The 13,002-nt window shown below is 58.6% G+C and overlaps 1 protein-coding gene across 5 annotated transcripts in view; it reads right to left on the bottom strand.

Moving 5' to 3' along the window:
- JADE1 (jade family PHD finger 1) overlaps window positions 1-13,002 on the bottom strand; it is a 51,101-nt gene that overhangs the window by 23,292 nt on the left and 14,807 nt on the right. For 4 of the 5 annotated variants that reach the window (XM_090288262.1, XM_090288263.1, XM_090288264.1 and 1 more), the window contains exons 2-4: window positions 11,175-11,252; window positions 3,081-3,166; window positions 396-553 (exon numbers count right to left, since the gene is read on the bottom strand). In XM_090288262.1, the coding sequence (XP_090144388.1) occupies window positions 396-553; window positions 3,081-3,166; window positions 11,175-11,226 (296 nt within the window). In that variant the 5' untranslated portion in view covers window positions 11,227-11,252. Of the gene's footprint in view, window positions 1-395; window positions 554-3,080; window positions 3,167-11,174; window positions 11,253-13,002 lie in introns of those variants that run through there. The other variant, XM_090288261.1, reaches the window with a different exon arrangement.

The following is a 13,002-nucleotide window of genomic DNA, read 5'->3' as shown; positions in this document are numbered from 1 at the left end:
ACTCACAGGAGAGCTCACCCAGGATGTCCCTCCCCCGCGCCCTGTGCTCCTCCAAAGGGAGTGACCACCTTAGGGCCCAGGGAGCCGCCCAGGCAGAGCTGCTGTGCAGTGTGGACGTAGCTGAGGGTGGAGGAGCGAGTGCAGGAGGAGGGAGTGTGGGGGTGCAAACACCAAGTCCCGCCCAGCCGGTCACCCTCCCAGAGTCCTGCAATGTGCCCCCTCCGAGGAGGGCAGTGCCTTTCCAGGACAGCTGTGCCGTCCATGTTTCTACCGCGTTTCTCTGGCCCCTGGGGACCAGGTGGAAGAGCGGAGGAGACACTGCCCTCCTCGGCCCTGGCGGTCTGGGCACAAAGGCGCGGGGCGGGGAGCAGGCCCTCTCCCTGGGGCACGCCTACCTGGCCACAGGCTGCGGGATGGTCCCGGGGCTCACGGGCACCTGGACGCCCTTCTCCCACTCCTGTCTCCAGGGGTCTGCCAGCACGTAGTACTCGTCCGCGTTCAGCTGGTGGGAGTCATGCAGCTTCATGGCGGTGATCAGGTCTGTCCTGAACACCTGGGAAGGGAGGGACACGGTCACTGCCACTGGGTACTTGCTTTCTCATTCAGAGCTCCGGCAGCTGCAGGGCAGCCATGGCGCTGCCGAGGGACAAGGTCACCGGATCGACAGAGCGCCAGTCTGGCCCGCCACACCCTGGGCTCTCGGGCTCACGCACCCGCCAGGGGCCACAGCAACAGTCGCAGAGCAACTTCATGGGACGCTCACGTCACCAGGGCCCGCGGACACCTGGGGGGAGGGGCTTCACTCAAGAGCGCGCTTTCGGTAGGTATTTAAGAAGCAAAGCTCCGCTAAACCACGGAGAAACTTCAAACCCAAACCAGCCCCAGCAGGCCCCCTCTTCTGCCCTCAGGCAGCCACCACCCAGCCTGGGTCCCCAGGCCGCAGTCCCCAGGCACGCGGCAAGGGGTCTGGGAGGGCGTGCCAGGCAAGCGCAGGCTGGGACAGAGCAGGGACAGGCCGAGGGAGCCCAGCGGAGAGGGGGCCTTCAGCACACACGCGGGAGCACCTCTCCCTGCATAATTTCTACACGCCAGGCGGCATTTGTGCGGGAATAAGGGGGAGAGAAGCAGCAACAAGGTCCCGCCCTCTCTCATCCTGCCAAGAACAGACCCACAGGACTCCAAAGTATGTCTGCCAAGACAGCTCCGCAGTCCTGTGTCACAGGCCCCGACGGGGGCGGGCCCGGGCACTGTCTCCCAGCCGGGGCTCGTCCCCAGCCCACGCCTGTCTCAGGGCAACAGGAGGAAGCTCTAGGCCGGCATCAGCGCCGGCCCAGAGCTGTGTTTGGCACGGAGCGGGCCTGTGTCTGTGACCCTCTCTGTTTACACTGTGTAAACGCGCTCTCCTTAAAGAGGGACAGGGGGTTCTTTCTTGTGCTGCTGAGCACAGTGCACATTGTACGCCCGCAAAGAGGTCCGTGTTTGCTTTTCCTGGTGGCTTTTCAGGCTGGTGAGCACTTTCATAAACTTCCCCGTCACACAGTCTGGGGCAGCGTCTGAGCCTGCTGGTTGACGCTGGCTGTTCCCCAGCATGCCACTCCTCCCTCCCCGAGTCCCAGGAACACTGAGAACCGGGACGTACCTTCCATAAAAGCACAAGTAAGATCGGGTTCCTCACAGCACTGAGTCCCCAAGCAGGTGCCCGGCCAGGCCATGCCCTCCACCCCGAAGGACAAGTCCTTTAAAACAAAGGACTTAAAAACATTCGTCCACATCAAGAATCAAATTTAAAAAAAAAAAAAAAAAAAAATGCATTCCAACTAAGTCTTGTAAGTGAAAAAATCGGTTTTACAAAACAGGAAATTCAAACTGCGGCAACGGGCTGAGAAAGGAAGCCCACCATTCCTTTACGGAAAGCCCTGGGTGGGGACGGCCAAGAACCGAAACAGAGGCCCCCAAATGGATGCAAACCCCCAAGTTCCTGGCAGAGTTCCACACAAGCGTATTAGGTATAAAGGTGTTTGATGTCAGAACTTTTAGGAAAAATCTGGAACAAAACATGGGTCAGGGACCAGGGACAACCGTCCACGCTGCTCTCAGCCCCATTCGCCGCTGGTGCCGAGTCCCAGGGGCACCGTGTGAGCGTCAGAGAGGCGCTGGGGGTCACGGCGGCAGCACAGGGAACTGCAGGGGAGGGGCAGCGCCAGTACCACGGGCCGGTGCTTAGAATGAACACGGGACACAGCGGCCACGTTCCGGGAGCCTTCGCCCTCCGGGAGGCTCCTACACGTCTAAAGGATGCGGACCGCCCCTCGTGAGGGTGCCCCTCTCCCACAGTCCGGCTCGCACCCGGCAACCCCCGTTTCGTGGGAGAACCAGGAGCGCGGCGCGTGAGGCCGCAGGTCAGGCGGTCTGAGAGCTCACCTGCCCAAACCAAGGGACTGAAGCCAACTCTTTCCTGTAACCTGCCCACGTGAAAACTAGAATAAACTAAAATGCCTTTTCTCAGTGATTTAAATCCTCAAAGCCCAGCAATAGTATTCAGAGGAAACAGATCTTAGGTCTGGTAGGAGCCCCTGATGAACAAAAGCCAGCAGAGAAAGGCTCCTAAAAACCAATCCCAAATCGATCAATAGAGAATCAACGGCGGACAGACAGGTGGATAACAAAATGGGGGGTAGGGGAAACATAAGCTGATAAACCAATTGGAAAGAGGGGAAAGGCCTTAAGCATAATCCCCCCCCAAACAGAACTCCCAGAATGACATTGCTGTTGCCAAGTTTAGGGCTAAGCCAGACCCGAGCTGGCAGAGACAGGCCGTGGCCACGCCTGCTGGTGGCCCGGCCGGAGGACACGGTGTTGGGAGCCAGCAAAGAGCGCGGAGGGAAGAAGTACAGAGCGTCATCCACCACGGCCACCGCCTCCGCCGCTCCTCCTCGTGTGCTGTGTGTGGGGCAGCCCGCCTGCTCCTCGCACGAGTCCCAAGGGACACACCTGGGCGGCCTCCCTCGTACAGAGTTGGAAACTGAGGCCCAGAGGCCGCGGGCACGTGCGCATGTGCCCGGCGTGTATCAGGCGCGTACCTCAGAGGGCTTCCGGTCTTCGGGTCGGGAGCAGGAGCCTCTCCTGTGCGGGGTCCGGGAATTCTGAGACCACGTTGTCGACAGGCCTGCGGGCACAGAGGTCCACAGAGGGAATGTCAGACATGCAGAAATCACCGAGTGCTCACGGGAAGCCTTTTACCAAACTCGGCAAGGCTCCCCTCCACGGACAGACGCACAGACATGCAGACAGACAGACAGGGCCCCTCCACGTGGGCCCTGCACGCCCGGGACAGCACCCAGGAGGGCAGAGGCCCTCGGCCACAGGCCTGCGCGTCTGAAGTCAAGAGGGTCAGTTTCCTAGGGCTCCACACAAACTGAAAACCATGCCACTGAGTTTTTGGTAAACTTTCTTAATGCTAAGGTCTTTATGCTAAATCCTAAGGCCAACCTCAAAACTTTAAAAGAACAAGGTTTTGACCTGCACAAGGCACGAACAGTCCCCTAGAGCAGGGGGGCTCGCCCCTGCAGCAGAGATGGGTGCGGCCGCCGGAGAGCCCGCCCCCCCAGCAGCAGACTCCGTCCCACGGCCTCCGTGGTGATTCTCTTCCCTGTGTCCCCACACCTCCGGTGTTTTCTGAGCACCCATGCCCGGGGCCTGCCCAGCTCGAGCAGGCCTGCACCCCACTGCACCCCACCTAAGCCCACCCTCACCCCTCCCCCGCTCCAGGTGCGCGTGCACAGCGGGATCAGACGCCAGCCCACTGCTACCGCGGTCAGCTCAGCGCTACAAAACGGGGCCCAACATTTTCCCCAAGTGTGTCCTTCCCCTTCTGTTCCCACGTGAACAATACCATCACCATTTCTCCCTGAAGTCAGAAATCTGCCATCCGCACTCCACCCACTCGGGACACGCCCAGTCCTAGGGTTCCACGCCCACCAACGTGGACCCCTAGCCTGTCCCCACGGCCACCGCTGCCGTCGCATGCTGTGCAGACCCTGGCAGCGGTCTCCTGTTTGCAGTGTCAGAAATCTGAAATGGCCCCCACAGCCACCTGCACCCCAGCCCCATCCTGACCACGCACCCCCCGCCCCCAAAGCCAGAACCTGAGGGAACTGCCATTCCACTAGTTAAAGCACCTGCCACTCAAACAGGCAGCTCTTACCTCTGCAGATTCCAGAGACAAGGGACACAGAATCAAAGCGCCCATGAGACCGTGGGGACACTAAGACATGCCCGTCATCGCACGGGCATGTGTCTGCCCCACATTTGCTTCTGAAAACAGACATCCAAAGAGGCTACACTTCTGGTATCCGAGGGTGTTATCACCGAGAGAAACACTGGTCCACCCAGAAACAGTCACCCCGCCCCCTTTAACGGCAGTAACGCAGAAGAAGGGAGAAAAGGAGAAGTTATCCCAGTAAACCCACTCTGCAGAGAACAGGGAGGCTGGGGAGAAAGCCGAGTCTGAATGACCACGGACAGGAGAAATGGTCTCAGCCTCACGATAAAAGCCAAAGACCGGAAACTACCCAAACAGGCGCCAGCAGACCGAACGGACCAGGCGTGGTCCATCCATGCAGCAGGACACCAGCCCGCAGACACGCCTCTGACGCAGGCCCCGTGGACAGGCTGGAGCAACGGTGTGAGCGACGGGAGCCAGACAGACGGCACGCAGCGCGTTAGCCCACTCACTCACGGACGACCCCGAAAAGCATGGAAGTGGCCCCGCCGCTGACGGGCACGGTGGGAGGAAAGAATTACCTTGCGTTTTATGATTGTATGGCTGTAAACGTGTCAGAACAACGCAAAGTATACACCTTCAACGTGTGCAGAAGGTAAGTGATGATTTTCTCTCACGCACCAACAACGAAGGAAAAAAACGCTCCGCTTTACTTCCCACGGGCGGTGTGTATAAAGCCTGGCCTCTGCAGCCCACCCAGGTGAGAACGTGGGACAGACGGGACCGCGGACCCTTCCCTGTCCAGCAGCAGGCAGCTGTTGCGGGCCAGCTACTTGCTAATATCAAAAATCCACGTCAAGCGCCGTCAGTACAAGACACAGATGACTGACAACATCCAGGACACCTAACTCAGCGCTGTGCATGCAGCAGAGTCTCAGTAGAACTTTTTAAAAGGGGACAAAAACAGAGTGTCATTGTTCAGGGCAGTTGCGCTCAGCGAGAAGCATCCCTGGAACTCCAGGACTAAAGGCTGCAGGTGACCAGCATCTTCTTGGTTTGCCTATTAGGAGGTAGGATTTTGAGCTCCAGGAAACGAAGCAATGACACAGGGGGGCCGCTGCTCCCTGATCAGGACACACCTACGTCCACACGTTCACACCAAGCGCACAGCAAGAGGCGCGGACAAGCGCCCGACATTCCCGCTCCGTCCTCATCCCGTGGCCGCGCTCTCCCGGATGGACGAGTCTCAGCTGGTCAAGAAGCTCCCAGAACAGGACCCAAGCAAAAATAATTCGCAACCCTTTTTAACCAGAAAAAAAGCTGTTACGCTGGGCAGGGGAAGAATTTATCAAACCAGAAGTGAGAGTATTTTACGCACTACAAGAACTGGGAGACAGAGATGTGGGCACAGAAACACCTGCCCCTCTGCCCCTTGCTAGTTCCGAGAAGCCGTGCGCTAAGGTCGGGCTGGGCTGCGGCTGCGTTGCGGTTCTGTTTTCGGAGCGCCGACATTTAAATGACAGACTGAATTAAGATGTAACAAGTAAAATTTTGCTTCATTGTCTTTCTGTTTCCTGGAGAGGAGCTGGGAACTCTCCCTTTGTAATGATGTTTGTAATTATTTTATTGATCGCCCACAAGATATTAGTATGTAACATTAAGTCCGCTCTAGTGACAAATCTAAGCAACTTGAAAAAATTCTTATGCTGTTTGAGTAACAACAATTCTACATTAAATACTGAAAAGAATGAATAAAAATGTGTCTTGTTTTGTTTCAATATCGCCGCCTCCCACGGGAAAGTCACAAAGGCTCCGAGGTGGCAGCACGGTGAGCGAGCCTGCGCCCTCCCAGACCCGGCTCTCTGGGCCTTTCAGGTAGCTTGAACACGCGCCTTTGAAATATTAAAAATAGCCGTGCTGTGTTGCCCTAGATCTAAAATAATGGAAAACCTCAAGAGCAGACCTGATACGAGTTGCACACACCTCCCACACGTAGTAGCTGGTGCGTGCTGAGCCTCCCAGGCAGGCTGTGCGTTGCGTGAAAGGTTCAGGAATCAGAATGAATGGTGGTCCGGGCGTTCCTCCACCACCAAATGCGACCGAGAAAAGAACCTCGCCACTGGCCGGGCGGCGCAGCTCCTGCGTCTCGGACCCTGCTTCTGGCACTGAACACCGGGTGCTGGTGCCTCCAGCAGTGCTGACCCAGCTTAAACAGAGGAAGGAGCTCAGGACCCACGGGCACCTGACAGTGCAGACGTGGGCGCGTCCCTTCGAGGAAGACCAGCCCTTGGCCAGCAGCGCGGAGCCATGGAGACTCCCCTTGGAAAGTGAGCGGCATCAATGTCGCTCCTGGCTCCTTGCTTTAAAGGGCCTGAGAGAAGGCCCTACGGTTCCCCCTGCTCTTCCATCCCAGCACAGCTCAGCTCCCTGGTCCAACTCACTTCCAGCTTCCAAACGACAGCAGCAGTAACACATACGTTCAAAGAACGGGCCCAGGAGTGTCCTCACCCACCAACACGCGCTTCAGTCACCCGACACTCCCCCTGGGGCCCCAGTGCAAGGGCCACAGAGGTCAGTCTGTGCTCAAGATCCTTCTGTGCCCGTGGCTCCTTCAGCCCAGGAAATGCCCTGCCCAACAATGTCAAGGTCAAGCCACAAGTTGGGTTTGCAAAAGGGCAAAGCCACCTGCTGGGCCTTGAGGAGACATGGTACAGGATACATTCTGCAGTATTCGAGCCTCGAAATCCCCACATTTCAACAATTCCTATGCAACCCCTGGGTGGGTCACCAAAAGCAACTCACGTGGAAAAGGAGCAAATTAAAGGCAGTCAGACGGAAACAGAACCGAGGCCGAGTTAACTTTTATGCAAAAGAGAAACCAGCAAACATGCATGGAGGCACCCAAGCACAGCCAGCCAAACATAAGAAAACCAACACAAGTCATCAAAGGACGCAAGGGAAAGCATGACAGGCGTCAATCCGTAAAGGGGGTCCGAAGTGCAAAGTATGTTTCAACCACTGTCTGTGAGCCGGAGAGCCCAGGAGAGCAGTCCCCACAGAGCCTCCTGCTCGCCCGCCACCGCCCTGCATTCCCGGGCCCAGAATCAGGAGGTCAGAACAGGACTCAGTCCTCTTTCCCGCCTGCTCCATACAACAGGAGGTGGAGCCGGATCAGCTGCAGATATGGGCCAGCGCTGACCCCAGTGTGTACATGGGAGCCCCAGGGGGCCCTGCCTGGATCCAGACCCCCAGCCACTGGGAGGCGGACCCAGCCCTGAGGCAGAGGACACTTGGCAGGAAGAGGAAGCCTGGCCTCGCCGCTTTAGGAAGAGCGGTCATGTATCAGCACACTTCCCTTTTTGTGGGCACCTTTTACAACCACCAGAAAACCAAACCCACCACTCACACTGGGCTCCCTTCTCCTGGCGGAAGCCCCCGATGTTTAAAAAATTTGCCAAATGAACAGTGTTCATTACATACTATTATTTAATTCTCGTCTTACTTTTATAGGGAAAAAAACGTAAGGATACTGATCAGAGCTGTTAATTGGCCTGAGTTAACGAATACTCGGTAATTCCTGCCAAAAGCAAGAACACTTGATGTCTTAATTAGCCTCTGCAGCTTTATTACCGATAAAATAAAATCTCCTTTAGGTTTTGGAAATACTGAAAATAGCTGGTGGATCCCGTTTGCACATTTGTAGAAACCCCCAAGGATCGAGGAGGGTCCTGGGGAGGGAAGCAGGAAATGGGGGCCCGTTTCCCAGGCCACATCGGGGCACCATGTGGAACTTGGGGAGACTGGCTGGGCCACCCGTCCCAGGAGCCCAGCAATTAGAGCTGCAGCCTCCAGACACCCCAGCATCGCTCCATCAGGTGCAGGGCAGGCCCCCAGGGCCCCAGAGAATGGCTGCAGCACCTCCGCTGCGGCCGGATGAGGCTGCACGAGCACCCAAGTGCCCGTCCGTCCCCCACGGTAAATGCCACAGTGGTGTTGCCGGGCCCGGCCAGAAAACAAGACAGAAGAGAAGGCCCCAGCCCCAGAGCCGGCAGGCGGGGCTGGGGCTGGGGCTGGGGCTGCTGATGCGCCCCCCCACGACGCCTGCAGCTCCCTCCTCCCCTTGGACACGGCTCTGCACTGGGCTGGGAGCGGCTGCCAACATTCTATCAGGGCTGCAGGCTGGAGCGGCTGGGGAGCGGCCACTGCAGACCCAGCCCTTCTTGCCAGCGGGGCTTTTCCAGGTGCCCAGACCAGCGGAGGGCGGGCCCGGTTCCGGGCACCTGCCTGCAGGGGCAGAAGGCACCCCACGCAGACCCCCACGGGGCCACCACCGAAGAGGCCTGCAGTGCACTGACCTCAACAAGGTGGGAGGGGCGTGCTCCACGGCAGGATGGGGCGTGTTTACGAGGCCAGGCACCGCGAGGTTCCCACCCCTGCCGCCGTCCAGCGTGCCGGCCCAATGACATGAGGCCTGGACTGACAACGTGGCCACGAAGTGTCTCCTTGGGCTTCACACTGAGCCAGTGGCATGGCCAAGGGCGGCCTGCCCACCATCTGCTGTGGCCACCGGCCAGTCTAGGCCAGGCCCAGGGAGAACCCAGCTCTGTAGTTAATCCCCAGGCCCCTATAAACACTGACCAGCATCCTCCCCGCCCCCCCCATGGGCATGAGCGTGTTAGGGGGAGAAGGACAATGGCCCATCACCGTAAAGGTGACTCAGGATGGACACACTGTTAGTGGGGACTTTGGGAGCTCTCTTCCTCCTTCGTTTTTAACCCAGTTTGGGCGAGATGGTTAAGATGAAGCATTTGGTCTACAAACAGCTGTTACGGGCTGAATTGCGTCCCCCCAAATTCCTATGTTGAAGCCACACAGACCCCCAGTGCCTCATAATGTGACGTATTTGGAGACAGGGCCTTTAAAAGGTGATTAAGTTTAATGAGGTCTCATGGGGCCCTGACCCAAGGTCACTGGTGTCCTCAGGGGAACGCGGGGCCCCCAGGCACAGGAAGCTGGGCGAGGACACCGCAAGAAGGCAGCCGTCAGCAAGCCGAGGAGCGGCCCTGAGCAGAGGGCAAACCTATGCACCCCTTGGCCTTGAACTTCCAGCCTCCAGAACTGCGACACTGCAAGTGTACACTGGTTAAGCCCCAGCATGTGGGACCTGTTATGACAGCAGAGCTGACTGGCACGGGGCCTCGGGGCCACAAGAAGGACCGGAAGGGGCCCCGGGCCAAAACCACACTGTCCAAGGTGGCAGTCACGCGCCCCATGCGGCGCTTTAAGTTTAAACTTTAAGTAATTAAAATTAAATAACCTTTAAAAATTCAATCCCCCGGTTACACTCGATGAGAACATTTCCGCCCTGCTGGGCAGCTGGAGTCCAGCGGGGGGGCCGCGGCCAGGAGAACCTCTGCCAGCCTGGCTCTCCAGGAAGGAGGGGGCAGCGAGCAGGCGCACGGGGACGCTCACCAGGGGCTCCCGGCCTGTCACTGGGCCCTGTCGGCACGCGGGGGTCACTCCTCTGACTGACTCTGCACCCCACGCGAGGCCGCTCCTAATTGCTCTAGGACGCGACTGTGTACTCAGGCAGCAGGCACTTGCTGAGCACTTGTAGGTCCTCAGGACGCTCTGAGAGGCACCGCGAGGGGCAGGAAAAATGGTTTTGCCTCAAGGAGTAAAATGCCTGAGCAACCACTAGAGTGAACAGGTCACGGGGGCAGAGAGGCGACAAGCGCTAAGGAGCTCAGCAGCCGCGGTGAAGGCGCAGACGCTCCACAGCTCTCCCTGAAATTAAGGGAACCCCCTCTCCTGCGTCTCTCTTTCCCGCCCTCCCCCACCGGCTCCTGCCTGTGCCAAGCAGCCCCACACCCCACTGTCTGCCCCAGAGGTGCCCACCCCTCGGCTGCTTCCCTGACCCATGCCCTCACACACGCCCCCACTTCTACTTCCCACTGCTCCGTGCCTGGACCAAGCCTCCGACCAAGACCCTGTGTCCGAGTTCCGTTTTCAGGCGTCGGGCCCCTCCCTCCCGTGTTCCCTGTGGCTGTCTGCATGGCCAGCCGTGGCAGCAACACCTGCCTTTCAAATTTGCTGAAAACCTGGAGACGAGAAAAGTACACCAGCCCGGTCTGCCTAAAAGCTAGTCCGCCCTTCAGGAAGGGCCTGCCCAGCGTCCCTCTCCGCCCAAGGCTCCCGGCCTCTGCTCCTGCGCGTCCGCGCCTGCACCCACCCGTGGGCACGGGCCGCAAGCACGGCCCCCTCGCTGCCCCGAGACGCTCTGCCGCGGTGGGGCTTTTATCTGTATCTCACACGGAGTCCCTGGAAAGCGGGCCCGATACCTCTGTCGGCCCACAGAACAGCAGACGCCCTTTCTAGGTCTCCCGAGTTCCGCTGTCCTGTAAAGCGCCAGCTAACGGGGCGCAGCTCAGGCACTGCTGGGCACAGAACGTCCCTGTTATCTGAGGGGGCTCTCCGAGGAGTCTGCTGGATCCTCGCATGCGGACGCCGTGTGCCGTGTATTTTGATGGCCTGGAAGCCAACAGACTTCCGGTTCTCAGCTGCCCCATGACAGCACGAGGGGGCCAAGAGCCGTGTCAACCACGGCCGGGGAGAGCCGCAGTGACGAGCGCCGAGGGGACCCGGGCTCCGCATCCCCCTCACACCAGGCGGCCCCCGATCTCCGTCCGCATCGGGGGTGAACTGGTTAGTAATTAACTGGCTTCGATTAGGCTCCCTTCTCATTGAGAGCGGCTGTGACTCAGGGAACAGCCAGGATGCCCGAGGCGGCCCGCAGGACCACACTCAGGGAGACGCGTCCCTCCTGGCCCTGCGTTCCGCGGCCTGCCTGGTAGGCGGGGGGCCTCCGCCACTTCCAGCGCTGCATTGGAAAGTCACGTTTCTGCCTGACCCAGACCCTGGCAGGTTCCAAGAACAACAAAGCGGGACTTACTGCCATTGTCATCAGAATCCTCGCTGCTGCTGGGAAGGCGACCTCGTTTCATGATCTCCCCGGGAAACAGCCGGCAGCCTGCAAGGCAAGGAGACAGCGCTTAACCCTCGGTGATAACACACAGCCATCCAGCGGGGCTTCCGATGGCAGCCGGGATTTACAGCAGACAAAAGCAAAAAATCGGCCTCGAGGAGCTCCGGGTGGTACACGGTGAGAAGCCCCGAGACACACAATGAGGTGCAGTCATTACCAGAACAGGTTCAGGCACGAGGGGGAGGGGCAGGAGTCCCCGTATCCGGAGGTCTCCCGGAGGTGCCAGGTGCCTCTCCCATCCCTGTACCATCAGCAGGACAAACCATGCGAGGAAGGACCGGAGCACCCTCTCCAGACAGGTTCCTATTCTATGAAGGGGGCGAGCGGCTGGATGTGGGAATATTCACACTGCACTGCGTGTGATTACGCTTCTTGGGCAAATGTCACCGCAACGGTCCTAAATGCCAAGTAACCTGGATTCTAGGAACAAGGCCCATGGGTGGTGGCCCTGCAAAGGCCTCCGCAGCCACCTCCAAGCCCCAGCAGTTCACGGCTGGGCTGGAGGGGACCCGACAGCACAGGATTCTGACGCACACGCTCCCCTTCACACGTCCCAGTTCTCACCCGAGTTCCCTCCACTTCAGCCCAGCTCCTCCCAGGACGCCACGAGTCCAACCGAACGACAAGCTAAGAATTCCGTTGTGCAGACCCCGGTCACCCTGCCGGCTCCTGCGAGGCAGCTGGTGGCCGCGGGCGCCCACCCAGGAAGAGGGGGGCCGCGCTGAGGAAGAGGGCAGTGGATGGAGACTGAACGGCCAGCCAGGGCACTCAGACAGGTGGACTCGCAGGCGTCTTCGCACAGGGCAGCTGGCCAAACCAACCCAAGACAGCCTTCCCGAACCTCAGGCCCTGATCTCCGGGACGTAGCCTCAGGGCCCCGATCTTACTGCGGACCAACGATTAGAAGGGAGCGAGGAGGGCTTTTTCTAGTCAGAAGTACGCACCCAGTGCCTCGGAGGGGGGACCCCAACCCCACCACCGGGAACCCCAGCATCAGTCTCCTGTGCCCGAGCGTGGGCAGGGGGCAGTGTGGAGAGCCAGGCGCTGGAACAAGACACAGCTACACACGCAACGCTCCACTCTAAATGGCCTTGGTAAAGCCCCCGCCGGCGTGTCTCAGTGGGTCGGGTGTCATTCCACAAATGGGAAGGTCACCGGTTCAATTCCCGGTCAGGGCACAGGCCTGGGTTGCAGGTTCGGTCCCTGGTTGGGGTTCATATGAGAGGCAACCAATAGATGTTTCTCTCCCCCATTCATGTTTCTCTCCCTTTCTCCCGCCTTTCCCCTCTCTCTAAAATTGAAAACAAAAATAAAATTTAGATCAATGGACCAGTAAAACAAGCCGAAAACACATCATACAACACAATCTGTTCCCACCTACAAAACAGACCTATGTGGTTCACTGGATTATCCAGGCTCCTAATCTCTCATTCCAATATTTTATATTTTCTTCCTGAGACACTCACCCAGTTAAGGTGTGTGACTATTTGTTTGCCAATCGATTCTTTAAAAAAAAAAACAACAAACATTAACAGAATTCACAGAGTCAGAACATGAGTCCTAATCTGGGGTATGAGCTACATAAGGCCTAGCATTCCACCTGCAGGGCAGGGTCGCAGCCTAATGCCCCACCCTGCAGAGCCCCACTCACCCATAACTAGCACCCAGCTTCCTACAACCGCAGTGAGAACAGCCACGGCCCCCACGGCCCGGGGCCCACCGCACCCCCCGCCGC

This window comes from Furipterus horrens, unplaced genomic scaffold (genome assembly GCF_987537825.1).
Source record: "Furipterus horrens unplaced genomic scaffold, mFurHor1.1.pri manual_scaffold_10, whole genome shotgun sequence".
NCBI lineage: Eukaryota > Metazoa > Chordata > Mammalia > Chiroptera > Furipteridae > Furipterus > Furipterus horrens.
This window is presented reverse-complemented; position numbering and strand designations above follow the sequence as displayed.